This window comes from Argopecten irradians, unplaced genomic scaffold (genome assembly GCF_041381155.1).
Source record: "Argopecten irradians isolate NY unplaced genomic scaffold, Ai_NY scaffold_0051, whole genome shotgun sequence".
NCBI classification, from domain to species: Eukaryota; Metazoa; Mollusca; class Bivalvia; order Pectinida; family Pectinidae; genus Argopecten; species Argopecten irradians.
The window spans coordinates 71395-96603 of NW_027187518.1; the positions used below are offsets into that span (position 1 = coordinate 71395).

At 38.6% G+C, this 25209-nt stretch overlaps 1 protein-coding gene and 1 pseudogene across 1 annotated transcript; both read right to left on the bottom strand.

The window, feature by feature from the left end:
- Nucleotides 1-14189: 14189 nt before the first annotated feature.
- LOC138311574 (P-selectin glycoprotein ligand 1-like) lies at nucleotides 14190-14765 on the bottom strand. The gene has a single exon (XM_069252876.1). The coding sequence runs from the start codon at nucleotides 14763-14765 to the stop codon at nucleotides 14190-14192; it is 576 nt and encodes a 191-aa protein (XP_069108977.1).
- A 2245-nt stretch (nucleotides 14766-17010) lies between these two features.
- LOC138311575 (uncharacterized) lies at nucleotides 17011-18394 on the bottom strand (annotated as a pseudogene).
- Between the last annotated feature and the right edge of the window lie 6815 nt (nucleotides 18395-25209).

Below are 25209 nucleotides of genomic sequence, written 5' to 3' on the forward strand. Positions count from 1 at the left end.
CATCGTAAGTATTAATTATCAAAACTACAAAACTTAATGTGATTTTCACTTTTTTATTATTATTATCAGAAACATATATAATATATGTATATATGTTTCTAGCTGTTATTATTATTTCTGCGAAAGCAATTCAAATATTAACGAAACTGTCTTACAGAACATTAATGTCAAAAGCATTATTTTAGAAAAAAATCCACGACAACTGAAAGATTACACAAGAAAATAGCTAAAACAGATAATAAAAATATAAAAACGATATTACAGACACGCTGCATAATATTGTTCTTGTTATGTTAAATATTATCAATGTACGAAGAACGCAACTCGGGAGATTTGTAAATAAATTCTTAAAGTTTAAAAATCATTAACATGACGAGTTTGAACACGTGAAGAGGCGAGATTTGGCATCTACATGTTCATATTTTTTAAACGCATTAAATAAGTACTTGTATTTATATGAAAATGGAAAAGGGAACAAAAGATGTAAACGTGTACAGAATTCGAACTGTTATTTTGTAACCTACAGTACGCGTGTCAAATCAGACACTGTGATATACGTTTTTCTGCTCATATCAATAAAAACTGGACAATCACCTTCCACGTGTTCGTTGTTATTTGTACCTGCGAATCTCTTCAATTCCCAGCGTGACGCGCACGGGTATTTTACCTGTACAGGTATATAGGTCACAACAGGTGTTACTTTGTGTTGACCCCCTGTCGCTGGCCACGGGGGGAGTTCACCTGTAATTAACACCTTCTTGGGAGTGAGATTAACTCTATACCCAACTTACCTGTGCCCCGTACAATGTGACAGTACATTTCACGTACTGTCGTATTTCAAAGTTTTGATGTTTACAATATGCTTTCTTATAATGCAATGCAATTTCATTCTTTATATCTTTATTATATGCATGAGAGAACTGCAAATGACGAAACACGAATTCACTAAATACCTCACAAATCAAACACACGACCGACGGACGTCTTTCGGAACAGGAGGAGAAGGTCCCCTGTTACCTCGAAAGCTGCAAGTCCAAACTAAGGGATGTGGACATTAAGGTGACCATGTTTTGGGACGAACGAGTAGTACATGTATTTGATCTGGAGTACACGTGGTAAAAGGTCATCCGAACGTGACCCCACATGGGATATTGTCAGATCCTATATTGAACGGAGTGTTTATAAGGATCTGTATTTCAATCAGATTGTACAAGGACGTAAATCCTTGGATTGTAGAATCACTGGAGTTTGAAATTTAAGCAAGTGCTGAACATACATCTACCAACTGCAGAACCAAGTTTCCTGGCTCTACAATCAGCAGCAGGTATTGTAATTTTCAAATTTAGTTTTAAGTACAAGAACACTGATTCAGTTGAATTTGAAATAATTTATCCACCGTCACAGATAATAAATTGTGAACCGCTTGGAGACAACCTGGTTGTGATAGAGCAGCATATAAGAACCTAAAATTATTATTTAAAGCGCCTTTATGTATTTTCCCATTGAATTTTTTGTTGTATTATTTTCCAGATGAACACCAATCTCACTTACAATGTAAATCAACCTTACAGTTCTACAACCAGTGAGGTAAAAGATTGAACATTTTCTTGTGTGAAAAATTTATGTATTGATGAAACATCTAACTTTTACAAAAAAAACTTTTCATTTTACATACATGTGTAGCCCATTATATCTTCATAAGATATCAATGCATTTTACTAGAAATGGAAACATTACCTGTTTTTGATTTGATGATTATAAATGTTAAAGTGAATAGTCGGGCAATGAAAACCAGTCTTAATGCGTTCATCGGCCTTTCAAAAGTTCTCACATATTAATACGACGGTCAAGTTCTGCTTAGTTTCCCAGTTCTGACCATTAAAGTTAAGAAAAAGTTGAAAGCATTGAAAGCGAGGCTGCGTGGAAATGTAACCACAGACATAGTGAGCCGGGAGGACGTTTTAGAATTTCCATACTTTAAATTAATTTCTTCGTACGCAGACAGATTTTGACGGGAGGTTTTATTTTTCCATTTTATAAGAAATTATACTGGATACATTCACACCATTTTTACCGACTTTAGTCATCCTTGCCCGACTGTTCACTTTAACTAAGAATGTTATTAATACTTTTTTACAGTAAACACCAGTACCAGATGCTTAAACAGTCAACTAGATAGTATGTTTTCTATGTTAATCTGCCTTGTAAATTGCAGTTCATGTACATGTCAGGGTGACTGAAACTTTCAGCTTACTATTTTGTTTTATTTCACAATAACGAAAGTCAAACTTAATTTGCAATGTTTGTAACTAGGGAAAGGGCTTTCAAAAATATTACGTATAAGGGAAAAGTTTGCATATAGAATTTTTCTTTTTAATATTGAAGACCAACCACTAGTCTGGAATCTATAAAACTATTGGTCATTTGACTAGTTCTTCATATGCTTTTTGTTTTAATTCTTTGCTGTTGTCTGCGGAATAAATTGAATTTCCGCTTACAATAAAATAATGATAATTATTTAACAGTTTTTTTTCCCTTATCATTGCAGGAAAACTTTGCACTCTTAAAACTACAGTGTTGGGCCAAATGCCTGAATAAATGACCTTGAATTCAATGACAATTACAACTGAGGTTTTAAAGTTGGTCCAAAATTAGAAGTTTTCAGTGTCTGAGATATGTCCCGAGTTCTTTATGGTCGCATCCGAGGTAAAAATCAATTGTGATGTCCAAGGTACGTCTGAGGTTTCAGTTATTACGTCCAAGGTATAGCTTTATGAGCTGAGGTCATGTCTGAGATATAGTTTTATGAGCTGAGGTATAGCTTTAAAAGCCAAGGTCATGTTCGAGTCTACTGTACCAAAATCCGAGGTATTTCCCTAAGAAGCAGAAGACATTTTTTTTCAATTTTTAAACTCGGAAAAAACATGGAAACAAGGTTTCAATACTCAGAGGTCAATATTTTCCATGGTTTTTCCGAGGTGTTCCTTAGGAAATTACAGCCGGGTTATCTTATCAACATCCTTGCTCATGGCATATGTAAACGACTTTGTGTAAAGACCTGCTTGGGCTGCAACTGTGGTGCAATTTGTCTCTCGTAGACTGAGTGACAAGCAATGGTTGAATAGTCTTTAAGAACTGGAAGAAAAGTCGAGATAGAGAGTGTTAGAGTCTTTATTGGTCTTATTTATATACTTATTTACAGGGATCCCCTAAGTGTCCAGCAATGGGAGACAATCGACGAACGAGCATTCCCAAGAGATAGATGCAGAAATAGCACACATCTTGAAGCTGGAGGCTACAATTAAGTCGTGAAGGATTTCCCCTAACCGTTTTTTAGTGTTACTCAATTACAGAATAAATATACCAGTGTCTACATGTTTGTTTGTTTGTTTGATTAATTAACGTCCTATTAACAGCTATGGTCATGTAAGGACGGCCTCCCATGTGTCTACATGACTCTCGTCGATATAAGAGTTTATTTCATGAAGGGAGCTGACGAGCTTGTCAACCCTACCAGATTCGATGTGTCGATGAAAATCGCGGAATGGAGTAAATTGATGGCAATGAAAGCCGTATAGAGAAATAACCGGAGGGAAACCCAAAGCAGACGAACTAATGTCGGAATGCACTTCCTTTGTCATTTACCAGGAAGTGAAGGCTATGTCCGGCAAGAATTGTCACAGGTGTCAAATAGATCATCCATGTCAAAAACAACATCAGAGATCGGGATGTCTGACTGACTTACCTGAGCAGATAGAAGCTTATTTCGATCGTGCAGTTGGATGCATAAAGAGTTTGTTTGTTTGTTTGATTAATTAACGTCCTATTAACATCTATGGTCATGTAAGGACGGCCTCCCATGTATGGAATGTGTTGCGTGTATGTAGTGCGAGGTGAGTGTTTTGGGAGACTGCGGTATGTTCGTGTTGTGTCTTCTTGTATAGTGGAACTTTTGCCCTTTTTATAGTGCTATATCACTGAAGCATGCCGCCGAAGACACTAAGCAACATACCCCACCCGGTCACATTTTACTGACAACAGGCGAACCAGTCGTCCCACTCCCAGTATGCTAAGCGCCAAGCAGGAGCAAAAACTACCACTTTTATAGACTTTGGTGTGTCTCGGCCAGGGGACAGAACCCAGAGCCTTCCTCACAGGGGCGAACGCTCAACTCAAGGCCAAAAGTGAGGCGGTGCCAAGGGAGGCATTAGGAAAGATAAAGTCAGTTAGGAAGAAGAGAAAAGATAAGATCCTAAATTTAGACGCCTTTTACGATCATGCAATAGGGGCAGCAGGTCATTTAGGGCCAAACTACAAGTCAGGCATTAGTATCAATGAACCAGACAGAATAGGCCTATAAACAAAGATTGTATCTGAAAGATCAGGATAAGAACAAGAGGCCCATGGGCCTTAACGGTCAACTGACTATTAGCACAGCACAATGTAGTCGTTTAGATTTTATGCTTATGATTTTTTTGTTTGATTATTTTAGTGGAACTGTTGCCCTTTTTAAAGTGCTATATCACTGAAGCATAAAAGGGCGAGTAGAAAATTGTATCATTTTCACATCCAGCGTCTCTCTGCCCCATCACTAGTACAAACACACACAGTCCTATAGAAAATGGGAGGGGCATTGGCAAGTCTAGCTGGCATCGCTAATTCACCTGAACACATTGACGTGAATAACACTTTCGGCCACAAAATAGTAATATTTCGTCTCTATATTTTTTATTATATTGCGTGATCTCAATATGTCTGCAAATTTAACATTTAAATTATAATGTGAGTTTACATATTGTTTTAATAGCACGATACAAAACAAACAATTTTATATTGTTATTTTAGTATATTTTAAGGTACCGAGTTGGTCAGTATTATTTGTACGGCGCCATTACTCTTTCGGCCCAACATCGTGACAATCGACACCAGCCAAACAGGATTTTTGTGAGCTTAAATGATTATATAACACTGTCCAATTATCGCCAGTTTATTGATGTAGGAAGTCCTGTTGTTGTTAAATACTTATTGGTATGCGAAACGCATGACTGGTTATATTAGCTCGAGGCATGTGTCCAGGTGTCTTCCATTGTTGATCGTATGGGTGTCTTTAGGTGAGAAACAGGTAGGGTAAAAGGTTGGCCAGGGTGGAATAGGTGTGTTTTACTAAAACAACACAAGTTCTACTATTACTACACTGACAGCACAGGTAAACCTCAGGAAACAAATTCAACATGAACTGCTCACTTCAGTCAATTTGTTTCAAGATGAACTCAATTCATCACCCCATGAAATCCACCAAGATTTGTCAACATGTATCCCGTGAATATCTAAAATTCCCATCAGAATATCACTGTCCAATTATTGAGGGTGTTGTCCTATATGCCCATGGTCGAATTAAAGTATATTATACATGTAATTGATATACACACCCATTTTTGAGACATTATAAATTTACTATTTCAACGTTTAAAAGTTGTGCATTGTTTTCTCATTGATGCATACAGTACATATCATATATATCCAGCGTTCAATTGAATTAATTACATGTTAAAGGCCCACTACCTTTCCGCAGGAAAACATAAAGGTTTTTTAAAACATTAATAACATCAGAAAATATATACCAATGGCCTAAGATGAGGTTACAACACCAAACATATGCAAGATTTCCTGCGTAATGTTTGATAACAGTGGAGAGTTATTTCGCTGTTTTGCCGTCTGACGCAGTGATAGTCAACTACCGCGCAGTATTTAGGACGACGGCGGGAAACATAAGACGACCCGTGTTATGAAAATTAACATTTTATTTATTTTATTCAAATTGTTCAGAATGTGATGACACGTGTAGTATTAACGGTAAGTTAATAACTTTAGCGACTACACAAAATTGTCGACCTCGTTTTACTTTCCCATTTTAAACATTAAAAGCAGTTTCGGAAAGGTAGTGGGCCTTTAAGTATATTTCAAAACTAATCGAAGTATGTAATTTCAATCTCAGAAAAGCAGAAAATCGTTACAGAAGAGGGGATTCATATTCATTACTTATGGGGTACTCTCGTTATTTTTTGCTAAAACGGCTAATATATAGTATCTTGTAGATACATAACGGCATTTTGAAATTTGAGTGTCTTCTCTGTCTTAAAAAATAGTCAAATAGAAAAAGAGAAAAGATGTTCTAATTTTATATCAATATCAAACCCTAACCCAAGTTAAGCTACGCTGAAATGTACATGTATTATAATATTAAGTATCACCAGTATCTTGCGACGCGTCATTGCTGAACTTGTTTATATATTATGCTTTTTTAGGTCATCTGTCTAGTGTTGTTATTTTTCGGGTCGATCCGAAATCCAAAATGGCTGCCATAGCCGCCATCTTGAAAACACATTTTGAACATCTTCTCAAGTTCCACTGGTGCGATTTGGCTGAAACTTGCATGAAATGATACTGACATGGTCCCGACAAAGTGTTGTTATTTTTCGGGTCGATCCGAAATCAAAGATGGCCGCCACAGCCGCCATCTTGAAAACACATTTTGAACTTCTTCTCAAGTTCTACCGGTGCGATTTGGCTGAAACTTGCATGAAATGATCCTGACATAGTCCCGACAAAGTGTTGTTATTTTTTGGGTCGATCCGAAATCCAGGATGGCCGCCATAGCCATCTTGAAAACACATTTTGAACTTCTTCTCAAGTTCTACCGGTACGATTTGGCTGAAATTTGCATGAAATGATCCTGACATGGTCCCGACAAAGTGTTGTTATTTTTCGGGTCAATCCAAAATGCAAGATGGCCGCCACAGCCGCCGACTTGAAAACACATTTTGAACTTCTTCTCAAGTTCTACCGGTGCAATTTGGCTGAAACTTCCATGAAATGATCCTGACATGGTCCTGACAAAGTGTTGTTATTTTTCGGGTCGATCCCAAATCCAAGATGACCGCTACAGCCGCCATCTTGAATACACATTGAACTTCTCAAGTTCTACTGGTGCAATTTGGCTGAAACTTGCATGAAATGATTCTGACATAGTCCCGAAGAAGTGTTGTTATTTTTCTGGTCGATCCGAAATCCAAGATGGCCGCCACAGCCGACATCTTGAAAAACACATTTTGAACTTCTTTTCAAGTTCTACAGGTGCGATTTGGCTGAAACTAGCATGAAATGATCCTGACATGGTCCCGACCAAGTGTTGTTATTTTTCGGGTTGATCCAAAATGCAAGATGGCCGCCACAGCCGCCGACATCTTGAAAACACATTTTGAACTTCTTTTCAAGTTCTACAGGTGCGATTTGGCTGAAACTTGCATGAAATGATCCTGACATGGTCCCGACAAAGTGTTGTTATTTTTCGGGTCAATCCAAAATGCAAGATGGCCGCCACAGCCGCCGACTTGAAAACACATTTTGAACTTCTTCTCAAGTTCTACCGGTGCGATTTGGCTGAAACTTGCATGAAATGATCCTGACATGGTCCTGACAAAGTGTTGTTAGCTCACCTGGCACGAAGGGCCGGTGAGCTTATGTCATGGCGCGGCGTCCGTCGTCCGTTTGTCCGTCAACATTTCCTTTAAATCGCTACTAGTCATAGAGTTATGAATGGATTGTAACCAAATTTGGCCACAAACATCCTTGGGGGAGGGGGAACAGAACTTGTATAAATTTTGGCTCTGGTCCCCCCAGGGGCAGGAGGGGCGGGGCCCAATAGGGGTAATAGAGGTAAATCCTTTAAATCGCTACTAGTCATAGAGTTCTGAATGGAATGTAACCAAATTTGGCCACAAACATCCTTGGGGGAGGGGGAACAGACCTTGTATAAATTTTGGCTCTGACCCCCTGGGGGCAGGCAGGGCGGGGCCCAATAGGGGAAATAGAGGTAAATCCTTTAAATCTCTACTTGTCCTAGAACTCTACATGAATTGTAACCAAATTTGGCCACAAACATCCTTGGGGGAAGGGGAACAGAACTTGTATAAATTTTGGCTCTGATCCCCCAGGGGCAGGAGGGGCGGGGCCCAATAGGGGAAATAGAGGTAAATGCTTTAAATCACTACTTGTCATAGAGTTCTGAATGGAATGTAACCAAATTTGGCCACAGACATCCTTTGGGGAAGGGGAACAGAACTTGTATAAATTTTGGCTCTGGTCCCCCGGGGGCAGGAGGGGTGGGGCCCAATAGGGGTAATAGAGGTTAATCCTTTAAATCGCTACTAGTCATAGAGATCCGAAATCCAAGATGGCTGCCATAGCCGCCATCTTGAAAACACATTTTGAACTTCTTCTCAAGTTCTACCGGTGCAATTTGGCTGAAACTTGCATGAACTGATCCTGACATGGTCCCGACAAAGTGTTGTTATTTTTCGGGTCGATCCGAAATCCAAGATGGCCGCCACAGCCGCCATCTTGAAAACACATTTTGAACTTCTCAAGTTCTACTGGTGCAATTTGGCTGAAACTTGCAGGAAATGATTCTGACATAGTCCTGAAGAAGTGTTGTTATTTTTCAGGTCGATCCGAAATCCAAGATGGCCGCCACAGCCACCATCTTGAAAACACATTTTGAAGTTCTACCGGTGCGATTTGGCTGAAACTTGCATGAAATGATCTTGACATGGTCCAGACAAAGTGTTGTTCGGTTGATCCGAAATCCAAGATGGCCGCCACCGCCGCCATCTTGAAAACACATTTTGAACTCCTTCTCAAGTTCTACCGGTGCAATTTGGCTGAAACTTGCATGAAATGATTCTGACATGGTCCCGACAAAATGTTATTACATCTCTGGTTGATCCCAAATCGAAGATGGCTACCATGACACTATATCTAATTTATTTCCTATATGATTATTGCCAAGGTAGTCAGATGACCGTTAAGGCCCTTGGGCCTCTTGTCATTATTCCAATAAGTTGTAAAAGAAAATACAGTACTGTGAATGGCAGATTCAAATCTTCAAATCTTACAATATATATAGGTAAGTGACTACTTTTCACAAGGAATTTAATTAATTACCTGGTGGTCACTCGGGTATGACCAAGTTTGACCAAGGTGTGAAAATAGGAAAGTTGGCCAGACCGGAATTATGTTCACTTAGAAGGTTGGCTAGGGTGGAATGAACCATCGTATGTATAGTAGCAGTGGAAAAAAATGTGTTTTGTGGTACTCGTAAACGGAAGTTTTAGTCGTGAAGGTGTCATGGTGTTATCGAAATAAAGAGTATATGTGATACCATAATTTAGTTAAGTAAGACGTTTATTAATTAAATAAACAAATCAATTACGTGCAAAACATTGAAAATGCTTATATGAGATTGTAAATGCATTTATAACGCGTTGAATACATAAATAGTAAAAAGAAGTTGACACCCTGCCTCACATCCTAATAATCATAAATTATTAATGTAATCATTGTATTTATGTAATATCATATGGGCCCTGCAGGTAGGGCGTTAGAATTGTACCTGCTGCCCCTATTGCATGATCGTAAAAGGCGACTAAATTTAGGATCTTATCTTTTCTCTTCTTCCTAACTGACTTTATCTTTTCTAATGCCTCCCTTGGCACCGCCTCACTTTTGGCCTTGAGTTGAGCGTTCGCCCCTGTGAGGAAGGCTCTGGGTTCTGTCCCCTGGCCGAGACACACCAAAGTCTATAAAAGTGGTAGTTTCTGCTCCTGCTTAGCGTTCAGCATACAGGGAGTGGGACGACTGGTTCGCCCGTTGTCAGTATAATGTGACCGGGTGGGGTGTGTTGCTTGGTGTCTTCGGCGGCATGCTTCAGTGATATAGCACTATAAAAAGGGCAACAGTTCCACTATACAAGAAGACACAACACGAACATACTGCAGTCTCCCAGTACACTCACCTCGCACAACATACACGCAACACACTGCATACATGGGAGGCCGTCCTTACATGACCATAGCTGTTAATAGGACGTTAATAAAGCAAACAAACAAACAAACAAGTAATATCATATCAAATGTATTGCCTATATGTGCAACGTTGCGCATATGAAGATATACCAATATTATATATGATATGCTTATGTGATATTTCGCAAATTGTTATTTATGAAGTACTCCAAGCTATAAGTCTGTTAGATAGTTTTCTTATGTCCTTCACTCAATATTATGGCGTACTATTTCTCTAGCAGAACTAAATGTTTTGTTTTTTCCTAGAAGTCGCGTTTATTTCATAGAGTATAATAAATTGGAATGATTCCCTTGTTAATGGCACCTTTCATTCTTCTTTGGCGTTTGTCTATAAAAATAATTATCAACTTACCAGATTATTTTCACTTTTCAAATCTATTAAACCCAAGCCCATTGAGACTATCAGTGGGCGTGGACTACTATGCCGCTCTGACCAGTGTGACGTCAGCTCGAATGACACTAATAAGGTAAACCAGGAGGTGTGAAGATTATTGATCTTATCTCACCTGTTCACTTTTTTTAAGTGGATATTAAGATACGGAAATGTTACTTATTATTTTTTTGGTCTTTTTAAGAGACATTGATGAAATTAATAATTTAGCAATTAATAAAGAATTATAAAAAATGATACTCAATATAATAAGTTATTCAACTTGTTGTTCTTGAAAAACTTCAAATATCATAAAATAAATACCGGTATATCGTAAATATTTTTATTAAACTCCGAAATTCAACACTGCACACTTATGTATAGTTTACTAAATTCTATATTTAAATGAAAAACCAGTTTATTTATTCCTTTGTTTGATCCTTCATTCACAGCATCTATGAGTGGCCTTGGCACTTTGATAATCAGATTGGGAATCAAGCAGTCTGTGAAGATCTTGAATATCGCTTATCAACACAGGTACGTCTGACAGTTTGGTTATTGTGTTTCTCACCTCAAATCCGAAAGATCAGTTGACCTTAAATGACCAGTTTCGTTAGCTCACCCCGTCCGTCAACAATTGACTATTTCTCCAAACCCGTTAGTCGAAATTTAAAAAAAAAGACTAGTAGCATCCTTTCATTTCAGAAATATTTTAAGACAACAGGCATATCCATATTGCCTTTATTAGTCTTCTTTTGTTACTTCCGGTTAGGCGTGAAGGAAATATGGTATGTTTCACTTTATTACAAAAGTATGGCATTACGTGTTAGGTATCAAATTCAGGAATAAGGGATTAATGTTCATCGTGTAATTTAATGGACTATACATTATAATTAAAAGGATAATTTCTACTCAATTTTTTTAGCAAGCAAATGAAGTTGATAATCAATAAAGTGAATGCAAAACACATTTCCAACAAGCCTTAAATGAAGAAATATACGTTTCAACATTTGTTTATAGAACTACACACTCACGCTCATTCATTATTGCATTCATACTAGAATGTTATTTAAATGTATTATACTATAATGACTTAATAGCTATAATATCATAGTATGTGTATGTAACTGAATTGCTACTTCTTGGTATTGCATATAATTCAAATTATTTGTACATAGAAATTGTACCTGCTGCCCCTATTGCATGATCGTAAAAGACGACTAAATTTAGGATCTTATTTTTTCTCTTCTTCCTATCTGACTTCATTCTTCCTAATGCCTCCCTTGGCACCGCCTCACTTTTGGCCTAGAGTTGAGCGTTCGCCCCTGTGAGGAAGGCTCTGGGTTCTGTCCCCTGGCCGAGACACACCAAAGTCTATAAAAGTGGTAGTTTCTGCTCCTGCTTAGCGTTCAGCATACAGGGAGTGGGACGACTGGCTCGCCCGTTGTCAGTATAATGTGACCGGGTGGGGTGTGTTGCTTGGTGTTTTCGGCGGCATGCTTCAGTGATATAGCACTAAAAAAAGGGCAACAGTTCCACTATACAAGAAGACACAACACGAACATACGGCAGTCTCCCAGTACACTCACCTCGCACAACATACACGCTACACACCGCATACATTGGAGACCGTCCTTACATGACCATAGCTGTTAAAAGGACGTTAGTAAATCAAACAAACAAACATAGAAAAAAAAAACGTTTTAAGGATTTAATATGTAAGTTTACATGATAAAGAATAAATGTATTTAATTGATCAGGTACATTACGCTCAATCACAACCTATCATTGAGTTACTGTTTGCCAAATTTGAATGTACAGCCTTGAAATACGCGTTGATTAACAGGCCAGAGTTCAAATATCTAGCAGTGTTTGAAATGAACATCTGACTTCGTGTGAAGAAGGCCTAGTATCAGCAACAGCGTTTAGGAACACGTCACTGGTGATTGAAGGCATGTTTGCTGGCGCGGAACAGTCCACACGCGTGTTACTCTGCCTATAAGCTGCACATGCAACGATAAATAATGTTTTAGACAATGCCTGCCTGTGTTCGGACATACAGGATCTGTTGTAAGATCTAATGGCAGATTTAGTTTTGTGACCACTCATGTACATAAACATGTCTAGCTTCAAAGCTATGATTATTGCCAGTGCATCAATAGCCATAACCGGCAAGCAGTGGGATGCAATGCCTGGCGACTAAATTTAGGATCTTATCTTTTCTCTTCTTCCTAACTGACTTTATCCTTCCTAATGCCTCCCTTGGCATCGCCTCACTTTTGGCCTTGAGTTGAGCGTTCGCCCCTGTGAGGAAGGCTCTGGGTTCTGTCCCCTGGCCGAGACACACCAAAGTCTGTAAAAGTGGTAGTTTTCTGCTCCTGCTTAGCGCTCAGCAAAAAGGGAGTGGGACGACTGGTTCACCCGTTGTCAGTATAATGTGACCGGGTGGGGTGTGTTGCTTGGTGTCTTCGGCGGCATGCTTCAGTGATATAGCACTAAAAAAGGGCAACAGTTCCACTATACAAGAAGACACAACATGAATATACCGCAGTCTCCCGAAACACGCACCTCGCACAACATACACGCAACACACCGCATACATGGGAGGCCGTCCTTACATGACCATAGCTGTTAATAGGACGTTAAATTCAAACAAACAAACAAAAAGCCTTCCTTCGGACATACAGGATCTGTTGTAAGATCTAATGGCAGATTTAGTTTTGTGACCACTCATGTACATAAACATGTCTAGCTTCAAAGCTATGATTATTGCCAGTGCATCAATAGCCATAACCGGCAAGCAGTGGGATGCAATGCCTGCCTGTGTTCGGACATACAGGATCTGTTGTAAGATCTAATGGCGGATTTAGTTTTGTGACCACTCATGTACATAAACATGTCTAGCTTCAAAGCTATGATTATTGCCAGTGCACCAATAGCCATAACCGGCAAGCAGTGGGATGTATGTAATTAGTCGACAGCTGTGCAGCAGTACATACCTGACATGAAGTTGCTGTATGTGCAAGTGGCGAGAGGTTTATTTGTGTACCATATGTCGTCACCTTGCTTGGCAGTTTTCAAGTATTGATTGAACAACATAGTGGCGTTTTGATATGTTTTCCTGATCAAAAGACTGAGCCTTTCAACCGGACAGAAACTTTCGGACCTCCTGTTCCTTTTTCAGGGGCATTGGAATTGATATATATCACCCTGATAGTCTTTCTGTTGTGTCTCGTGATTAAGCAGAGCTTATGTGGCTTGTTCGTCTTGACAAGAACTCGAGTTTATTCGCAGTTGTCTTGCAGTTCTGAATCATTGTCAGAGGCAATAATTTCCACCATTGCATGCATGTTTAGGTCTAACTCTGATAAATCATCGTCATCAGAACTGTCCATGAATGTTTTGTACCATTAACGACATTCTGAATATTCGAGTCCCCATACATCTTGACGTTGTCCAAATGACGTTGACGTTAGCAGATGACAAAAATAACGCATTACAGGTCGGGGTATTTATTTTTCTGTTTCTTTATTACAATATTTTATTGTAATTCGTTACAATAATCATGAAAAGTTTTCTTTTCAAACATGTAACAATTCTAAGTGAAATGACAACAACATCAAGATATTGTGCGTCTTGATGTAAACCAACCCATGTGTGTGATTAAAGTAGTTCATGGTTATATTTTCATACTTAAGTTCAGTGGTCAATGGGGACAACGTATACTCAACCTCACTTATTGCTATTGCTCTTTGTCTTTTTCTTTCTATTTTGTCTCTCATCTCGTAGACTTTGATCCCCTTTTCAATTTGTTTGAAATCATTATCGTTAGGGATCAGATTTCTCTGAATCCCAACGCTCGAAGTATGGAGATCGATGTTCCGTCCTTTTCTGATCTAGTTTGCTTGTCGGTTTTTAATTCTCATCCTTTCTGCTTTGCTGTGTCTAAAACTGCACCTGATTTCTAATCCTTTCATTTGATCTGGCTGGTATATATCAACATATTTAGGATCTGGCTGGTTTGTGTCAACATCTGTAGGATCTGGCTGGTTTATATCAACATCTGTAGAATTTGGGTGGTTTGTGGCAACATCTGTAGGATCTGGCTGGTTTGTGTCAACATCTGTAGGATCTGGCTGGTTTATGTCAACATCTGTAAGATCTGGCTGGTTTCTGTCAACATATGTAAGATTTGGCTGGTTTCTGTCAACATCTGTAGGATTTGGCTGGTTTGTGTCAACAACTGTAGTATTTGGCAGGTTTTTGTCAACATCTGTAGGATCTGGCTGGTTTGTGTCAACATCTGTAGGATCTGGCTTATTTGTGTCAACAACTGTAGGATCTGGCTGGTTTATATCAACATCTGTAGAATCTGGCTGGTTTATGTCAATATCTGGTGGAATTGGCTGGTTTGTCTCTGTACTTTTGTTGTTTGTTTGATTAATTAACGTCCTATTAACAGCTATGGTCATGCAGGGACGGCCTCCTCCCATGTATGGAAGAAATTATACCGGATACATTCACACCATTTTTACCGACTTCAGCCATACTTGCCCGACTGTTCACTTTAAATATAATAGAAATTATCACTTTGCTTAAAAAATTTCGTAATATACAAGTTCTGTAAAGTATATGTTATATTTTGTCAAAAAAACATACGTAAAGACCTCTTGATCCTAGGATCATCTTCAGATGACGGCATTGGACACCAATTACCTTTTGTCAATGGTATGCTACAAGGCATAGGGGAGAGATATGAAAACTGCTGCATTTCAAGATTCAGGTTAAAACAGCAACAGAAGGAAACAGAAAAACTTAGGATAGTGATCTAGTTCGTTTACAGTGTTCCTGCCATTTTTGACTAGATGTTGATAAGAACACACAGATAGGCAATGAATATTTCATTCAATAGTTGGTAATAACATGAGAAACTTGGTTTAAAGTTATTTACATAATATCATCTATATTCAATATATTATATTATTACTGTATTTAATAAATATGCTTACCTAACCTCATCTTCCTCGTTTAGGAAAGTTCCACATGTACATCCACCAATCATAAACCCCGGCCACCAGATGCCACCATTTGTTTTGATCAGTATCTCACCTACATGTACAGGACGTTAATAAATCAAACAAACAAACAAACAAATACATGTACAGCTACAGGTTCATGTATAGCTGGAAAAAAAGTTATATTGTTTGTTATTAATGGTTTTTCATTCAAAGTTCACGTTCATTGACGTAATATGTGTAAAATTAGAATAGATCATGACACAATAAATGCATTTATTTCATTTATTGATTTTGCTAATCTTCCACAAACTAAATATAGCTAGTTTGGAACCCTGCACTTACAACCTTATACATGCTGGATATTTCCAGATACCAGCTACAGATGCTCCATTCAACCACCCATTCATAATCATAGAATGAAATGCAAGATTGAACTTAACTCATTGCAATTTTGTTTTGGTTCATAACAATGTCAATGTTTTGAATAAAAAAAAATATGAATTATAAACAAAAACATAACCATCCATCATTTTAATGTATACGTCTAATCCCATGCAAACCTTTTTTTTATCAAATAAACGTTTACAATCTTTGTTTTAGTCCTTACTTGCCTTTTCTTACCCTGATCTTTTATCCTGATATTAATGCATGACTTGTAGTTTGGCCCTAAATGACCTTAGTTGTCGATGGGCCGTAAAACTCAAACAAACAAACAAGTATATATTATCCCCATGTTCATGCAGTAGGTAAGATTTGGTTGGCTGGCATATAATTAACAATCTTACATGCAAATTAATTGTTAGTATGCAAGAGGTCGCTATAATAATTATGCATGTATGTGAAACTTTTCAGATTTGTTTGATTATGAAGTGACATAGCCATGTGAGGTATAATGCAGATCCAGTGAACTTGTTTCGGATGGTGACTTCCTCCTTGCATCCCATTACCTGGTAAGACAGGTTGATTTTTTTGTTTTAGTCAATGCAAGCAAAGGCTCCAAGAAAACTTAGCAACTTTGGTCCTGTGTCAGCTTTTGGTGGTCATTTTCATGGCGAATTCTTTGAATTCCTGTGCCAACAATGTCTTCCTGATCCTCACCTGGTTCGTCATCAATCTCTTCCTCAAAAGTATCTTATTATTTGTCTCCAAAGTTGACAGTCTCCAATTTGTCTGTAGGCCTATAAACATTAACTACATTTACATCAATGTGTCATTTATTATGCTGTCATTTTTGTCTAATTTCATCCAGGGTCCACTATCAAAATTATCAAATATCAATGCTTTTATTGGAGCTGATGATGCCAACTTCGTGATTGTAAAAGAAACTTAATTGAATTTGAAGGACTGACAGTACACTAAAAAAATTTTAAGCCGGATATAGTATGAAACAAATAAAAATCAATTATTGAAGAATGAAAATACCTTGCGTATATCGCATTGGAAACGCAAATAACTTCATGAATAAATTCTTACTCGAATGGGTCAAGGAAGCTTTCTGATGTTTTCCGTTTCAATATGCGTCCTTGCCGATACCTACAATAAAGAAAACAAAAACATAAGCACACTGCATTGGCATTCAGATATACATGTAGACATACATAAGCATTTGACACAAGAACTGAGGATTATTTTCATGTTTTACAAAGGAAAGGATTATACAATTGCAAGGATTATGCTCATTCCCTTTGGGTCAAATGACCTAAAAATCCTTCACTCGAGTGATCTCAAGAACTTTCAAATCATTTAGGGGAACAAACACCAAACAATCACAAATGCATATTCCAGTCAAATTCAGCTGGCACTGCACTTAGAGACATAGTCGTGTGAATTTTGCAGTTTCACTACACCATCATCTACATATAAATAGAAGTTGGTCTTCCGTTGAATCAATGAATAGGGGCACTTTACTTCAACTAGTCGGAGCTGTCCATCTATTTTCACTAGTCTGTGTTGCAGCTAGAAATGGAATCTCTGAATTCACCACAACTGGGCAGTTTTGACATGGTTTCTTTTCTGCATATTTTGCAAATGCCATTGCCTCTTAGTTAAAGCCATGTCTCCCACTTCTTGTGGCGAAAAACTTTTTCTTCTGTTTGAAATTTCTAACAGGATCACTTGCTTCCATCAGTCTACAAAAAGACCCGAAACTTGATGCTGTTATCCTGTACTCACTATGTTCGAACCAGAATTTCGACTTGCTTTGCAGACGAGTGTTCTTTTCAACAAACTGCATGCAGTCAAAGGCACTGTCAACCACAGTTCCAAAATAATGTCTCATCTCTGGTGTAGCTGTGGATAGGAATATGTCCTGGTCAACTTCGAATGAAGCTTGATTGATAGCACTATACAGTTCCGCGTACAAATCAGAATCGCACCTCGCACAACATACACACAAACATGGAAGGCCGTCCTTACATGACCAAACCTGTTAAAAGGACGTTAATTAATCAAACAAAAGAATCACACTGCTGTTTTGTTAACACAGGGACATATTGGTTGTCGTCTTTAATTGTTTGTAATACCGGTAATTTCAACCCTGTAGAATCGTAAATGGTAATAAGTTTCTGCAACGTTTCCTCTGTCACACTTTTACCAAATTCTGGGACAAAATTGTGTTCTTTAATGTTGCAACACAAATCTCTTAACTTGCTTGTCTGGGTCATGCTTCACAAATGTAATATCACTGAACAGAAGTGATTCGTCAGTCACTGGCTTTCGCACATGCCACATCTGAAGCTTGTCTGTGCATGTCTTTACATCAGGGATTGTAGAAACATCCTGATGGTGTAGGTCAATAATGCTGTATAATGTTGCAACAATGTGCTTACACTGTCCATCAATACCTGCAGGACATGGCAATGTCGCCCACTTAAGTTTTTGTCCTCCATCTTTAAAACGCACATACACATTATACGAATGTTTCATCATAGCTACTTGACATACACTCCTCATATATATCTGGTTCTTTGTTGTGTTGCTTCTCAGACTGTTAACTCTGCCCTCTCTATTGAATTGAATCCCTCCACTTTGTGACGTTTTGTACTGATCTTGTCTGTGATGACACGTTCATCAATGTCCTCCATAGTCTTTCGTCTTCCGTTGTCCCGTTTTACTGTTCGTGTTATAGTATGTAAACGTGTTCGTTTTGTGTGTCTTGATAAAGGGGGAGATCGCCTTGAAAATTTGACAAATGTTTTTGTCCATACAGTTCAAATTACCTCTTTGCCCCATATATATTCCGGTCAGGTTTTATGATTTAAATATTTTTGAAAGTAACTTATAGTAAACTAATAATTGCATTAATGTACCATAACAGTTGGGCAACGCGGGGGGTCTGACCCGACGGCCAAGTTTTGTTTACTTGTTTTCTCACCTGTACAGAGCCCATTGTAGTTTGATCGCAAACACAATACTACACGTGTGATAAATCGTATCACAAAGTCATCAAAAGTCATTTATGTAACAGTGACATCACTTCTTCTAATATAATATATGAATAATACATAGGAAAACACGGTGATTTCACCTGTCGGCTTGTAATGTCGCCTTTACGCATATCACGTTATAAAATGGCAGAAACGTATCGCGTGCATAAGGCCCAATAATAATTATTTAAGGATTTATTGCCCTTTGCAAATTACTGTCGAATCACGCTAATTTTCGTATCCGTCCGAGATAATTCAAATGTTAGTCTACATACAAAATTTCATTAAGATCGGTTCATATTTATCCAAGTTATTGCGTTCACAAATCTCATTTGTTTGTTACATAAACAATAATTACTATCAAATGATAGCAATTTCAAAATCAAAACACAATTTGACCCCACTTTAATGATTATATTATGGCCTTCCAAAATTTCAAGTAAGCAAGTTCAAAATATCTTATTTGATGTTTATAGCTTGGACATGAATGTACGAAATTTACTCAAACCTTTCATGAACTGTAGAAGTGAATATAGACGGTATGCATGTACATGTATCTGATAACACACTCAGTTCATGCTTAAGAACAGTATGCCATCACAACCGGGCCCCTGTGCATGTATAACTACTACTACTCTTACAAATACCAGTGGTATATTTTCTGGTTTATTGAGTGAAAGTGTAGTCCTCGTACAACAGAAAGATATGAAAATATACTTGTGTTCAATGAAACATTTGATAAATCCAAATATTGGTAGGAATGACATAAACAAATTATTTAGTATCAATGCATGTAAATATATATATATGCATGTATTACCTAACAACTAGGACATTTTTAACAAGATCAAGATGGCTCTTAGCATCCACCATAAAATGATATAAATAGAAAAATGCATTTTGAATACCATCTGATAATAATGATGGACTAAAATTAAAGCATTGTAATTATTAGCCCACCATCATCAGATGGTGGGCTATTCAAATCGCCTTTCGTCCGTGGTCCGTCGTCCGTCCGTCCTTCCGTCCGTCCGTCCGTCCGTTAACAATTCTTGTTACCGCTATTTCTCTAAAAGTACTGAAGGGATCTTTCTCAAATTTCATATGTAGGTTCCCCTAGGACCCTAGTTGTGCATATTGTATTTTGGGACTGATCGGTCAACAAGATGGCCGCCAGGCAGCCATCTTGGATTTTGATAGTTAAAGTTTGTTACCGCTATTTCTCAGAAAGTACTGAAGGGATCTTTCTCAAATTTCATATGTAGGTTTCCCTAGGACCCTAGTTGTGCATATTGCATTTTGGGACTGATCGGTCTACAAGATGGCCGACCAGCCGCCATCTTGGATTTTGATAGTTAAAGTTTGTTACGGCTAATTCTCAGAAAGTACTGAAGGGATCTTTCTCAAATTTCATATGTAGGTTCCCCTAGGACCCTAGTAGTGCATATTGCATTTTGGGACTGATCGGTCAACAAGATGGCCGACCGGTGGCCATCTTGGATTTTGATAGTTAAAGTTTGTTACCGCTATTTCTCAGAAAGCACTGAAGGGATCTTTCTCAAATTTCATATGTAGGTTCCCCTAGGACCCTAGTTGTGCATATTGCATTTTGGGACTGATCGGTCAACAAGATGGCCGACCAGCCGCCATCTTGGATTTTGATAGTTAAAGTTTGTTACGGCTAATTCTCAGAAAGTACTGAAGGGATCTTTCTCAAATTTCATATGTAGGTTCCCCTAGGACCGTAGTAGTGCATATTGCATTTTGGGACTGATCGGTCAACAAGATGGCCGCCAGGCAGCCATCTTGGATTTTGATAGTTAAAGTTTGTTACCGCTATTTCTCAGAAAGTACTGAAGGGATCTTTCTCAAATTTCATATGTAGGTTCCCCTAGGACCCTAGTTGTGCATATTGCATTTTGGGACTGATCGTTCAACAAGATGGCCGCCAGGCAGCCATCTTGGATTTTGATAGTTAAAGTTTGTTACCGCTATCTCTCATAAAGTATTGAAGGGATCTTTCTCAAATTTCGTATGTAGGTTCCCGTAGGACCCTAGTTGTGCATATTGCATTTTGGGACTGATCGGTCAACAAGATGGCCGACCAGGCAGCCATCTTGGATTTTGATAGTTAAAGTTTGTTACCGCTATTTCTCAGAAAGTACTGAAGGGATTGTTCTCAAATTTCATATGTAGGTTCCCCTAGGACCCTAGTTGTGCATATTGCATTTTGGGACTGATCGGTCAACAAGATGGCCGCCAGGCAGCCATCTTGGATTTTGATAGTTAAAGTTTGTTACCGCTATTTCTCAGAAAGTACTGAAGGGATCTTTCTCAAATTTCATATGTAGGTTCCCCTAGGACCCTAGTTGTGCATATTGCATTTTGGGACTGATCGGTCAACAAGATGGCCGACCAGTAGCCATCTTGGATTTTGATAGTTAAAGTTTGTTACCGCTATTTCTCAGAAAGCACTGAAGGGATCTTTCTCAAATTTCATATGTAGGTTCCCCTAGGACCCTAGTTGTGCATATTGCATTTTGGGACTGATCGGTCAACAAGATGGCCGCCAGGTAGCCATCTTGGATTTTGATAGTTAAAGTTTGTTACCGCTATTTTCAGAAAGATGAAGGGATTTCTCAAATTTCATATGTAGGTTCCCCTAGGACCCCAGTTGTGCATATTGCATTTTGGGACTGATCGGTCAACAAGATGGCCGCCAGGTAGCCATCTTGGATTTTGATAGTTAAAGTTTGTTACCGCTATTTCTCAGAAAGTATTGAAGGGATCTTTCTCAAATTTCATATGTAGGTTCCCCTAGGACCCTAGTTGTGCATATTGCATTTTGGGACTGATCGGTCAACAAGATGGCCGACCGGTAGCCATCTTGGATTTTGATAGTTAAAGTTTGTTACCGCTATTTCTCAGAAAGCACTGAAGGGATCTTTCTCAAATTTCATATGTAGGTTCCCCTAGGACCCCAGTTGTGCATATTGCATTTTGGGACTGATCGGTCAACAAGATGGCCGACCGGTGGCCATCTTGGATTTTGATAGTTAAAGTTTGTTACCGCTATTTCTCAGAAAGTATTGAAGGGATTGTTCTCAAATATCATATGTAGGTTCCTCTAGGACCCTAGTTCTGCCTATTGCATTTTGCGACCACCATCTTGGATTTTGATAGTTTAAAGTTTGAAAAGCAGAAAAAAGAATTGTAAGTTTGAAAAGCAGAGAAAAGATCCCTCTTTCATTTGTCAGACATAGATCAATCTTTGGTGGGCGCCAAGATCCCTCTGGGATCTCTTGTATTATTTGCTTTTTAACAAAACTACGCTTATAACAAAGTATTTTCTTTAGTCCCAGAGTTCTTAACAATCACCTTTTACAGTACTTACAGCAGTATATATACGTTGTTTTTTATAACTTTTTAGCCCACCATCATCAGATGGTGGGCTATTCAAATCGCCTTTCGTCCTGTCGTCCGTCCGTCATCTCAAGATTGGCCGTCCGATTCCAGTTCAGCCATCTTGGATTTTGATAGTTAAATTCTTGTTACCGCTATTTCTCAGGAAAGTACTTGAAGGGATCTTTCTCAAATTTCATATGTAGGTTCCCCTAGGACCCTAGTTGTGCATATTGCATTTTGGGACTGATCGGTCAACAAGATGGCCGACTGGCGGCCATCTTGGATTTTGATAGTTAAAGTTTGTTACCGCTATTTCTCAGAAAGTTTTGAAGGGATCTTTCTCAAATTTCACATGTAGGTTCCCCTAGGGCCCTAGTTGTGCATATTGCATTTTGGGACCAATCGGTCAACAAGATGGCCGACTGGCGGCCATCTTGGATTTTGATAGTTAAAGTTTGTTACCGCTATTTCTCAGAAAGTACTTAAGGGATCTGTCTCAAATTTCTATGTAGGTTCCCCAAGGGCCCTAGTTGTGCATATTGCATTTTGGGACCAATCGGTCAACAAGATGGCCGACTGGCGGCCATCTTGGATTTTGATAGTTAAAGTTTGTTACCGCTATTTCTCAGAAAGTTTTGAAGGGATCTTTCTCAAATTTCATATGTAGGTTCCCCTAGGGCCCTAGTTGTGCATATTGCATTTTGGGACCAATCGGTCAACAAGATGGCCGACAGGCGGCCATCTTGGATTTTGATAGTTAAAGTTTGTTACCGCTATTTCTCAGAAAGTACTGAAGGGATCTTTCTCAAATTTCATATGTTGGTTCCCCTAGGGCCCTAGTTGTGCATATTGCATTTTGGGACTGATCGGTCAACAAGATGGCCGACAGGCGGCCATCTTGGATTTTGATAGTTAAAGTTTGTTACCGCTATTTCTCAGAAAGTACTGAAGGGATCTTTCTCAAATTTCATATGTAGGTTCCCCTAGGGCCCTAGTTGTGCATATTGCATTTTGGGACTGATCGGTCAACAAGATGGCCGACAGGCGGCCATCTTGGATTTTGATAGTTAAAGTTTGTTACCGCTATTTCTCAGAAAGTACTGAAGGGATCTTTCTCAAATTTCATATGTTGGTTCTCCTAGGGCCCTAGTTGTGCATATTGCATTTTGGGACCAATCGGTCAACAATGATGGCCGACCGGCGGCCATCTTGGATTTTGATAGTTAAAGTTTGTTACCGCTATTTCCCAGAAAGTACTGAAGGGATCTTTCTCAAATTTCATATATAGGTTCCCCTAGGGCCCTAGTTGTGCATATTGCATTTTGGGACCAATCAGTCAACAAGATGGCCGACCGACTGACGGCCATCTTGGATTTTGATAGTTAAAGTTTGTTACCGCTATTTCTCAGAAAGTACTGAAGGGATCTCTCTCAAATTTCATATGCATGTTCCCCTTGAACCCTAGTTGTGCATATTGCATTTTGGGAGTGATCGGTCAACAAGATAGCCGACTGGCGGCCATCTTGGATTTTGATAGTTAAAGTTTGTTAACACTATTTCCCAGAAAGTACTGAAGGAATCTTTCTCAAATTTTTATATGTAGGTTCCCCTACGACCCTAGTTGTGCATATTGCATTTTGGGACAGATCGGTCAGCAAGATGATCGACAGGTAGCCATCTTGAATTTTGATTATTGAAGTTTGTTACTGCTACATATCTCAGAAAGTACTGAAAAGATCTTTCTCAAGGTTTCATATATAGTATGTAGTAAAAGTTTGAAAAGCAGGGAAAAGATCCCTCTTTCTGTTGTCAGACATAGATCATTCTTTGGTGGGCGCCAAGATCCCTCTGGGATCTCTTGTTAAAAAAAAAAATTCCCTTTTTGTTTTGGAGTCTGAATAAGTTCACCTGTGGCTTTCTTTTACTAAAAGAGGCAGCAGGTGACTGAATGTCTGTTAGTTTGTCAGGCATATCTAATGGCAATACTGCTAATGTGGTGGCCTGATCTTTTGCCAAATTGTGAAAATGCAGCATTGACTCCATACAGCCTGGGACCTTAGATGGTGATGGCCCTGGGGACTCTGGCACTAACTGCCTTGAACAAGCAGCGACCTTTTTGGTGACATAGCTATCTTCTTCAAATTGTGGGCAGTTTTAGCCTTTATGCTATTCACAGCAGCTTTTCCTCTAAAAATGATAAACTCCATGTCACTATCAGTACCCCCATACGCTATTGTTTCCAATCCCTTGATTTTAGAACTATAAATCCCTTCCACCCAGTGTTAACTCTCAACATGGCCAGCTGTTTATATAGTGCAGTTTCGTCTACGGTTTAGCTGTACCTTTACAATTTGGGCGTCTCTGGAGGCATATTTTAAGGGAATTCTTCTCACCGTCTCTTTTTCTTGCTTCACCTGGGGATGATTTATAGGAATATTATAATGCTCTAATAAAATTGCAATCTGCTATTGTTTTACTTGCATGGAATGAAGTTTGGATGAAATGGATCTGTTTGATATAATAATGAAAATATGAGCTGATATATAATCTGTTTGTACAATGTTTAAGTGATCATGAGGTGTTCTGGACAAAACAGACTATACCTCTTTCATTACAATTGACCTTCATGACTTGTAAAAACTAACCACTGCTCTTGGCTTGGACATCATCTGAAATCAATAAATTTGTAAAAAGAAATCAGATCAATTTGAGAGAGGCAAAGGATGACTAACATTACGAGTGATACATTTTATACATCAAATGTTCCTTATGAAGCAGATTTTTATTTTGTCGAGGAATACATTATCTTCTTTTCTTTATTAACTTGCATATCGGTGACAAAGATTCATTATCAGTACTTAGGTTTTCACACTCTGTATTGTGGGTGTCTTCACAGTTTGTATTGTTGGTTTCATCAGAATTTGCCGTGCAGGTAGGCTTCAGAATTGTATCTGCTGCCCCTAGTGCATTATCGTAAAAGGCGACTAAATTTAGGATTTTATCTTTTCTTTTCTTCCTAACTGACTTTATCTGTCCTAATGCCTCCGTTGGCACCGCCTCACGTTTTG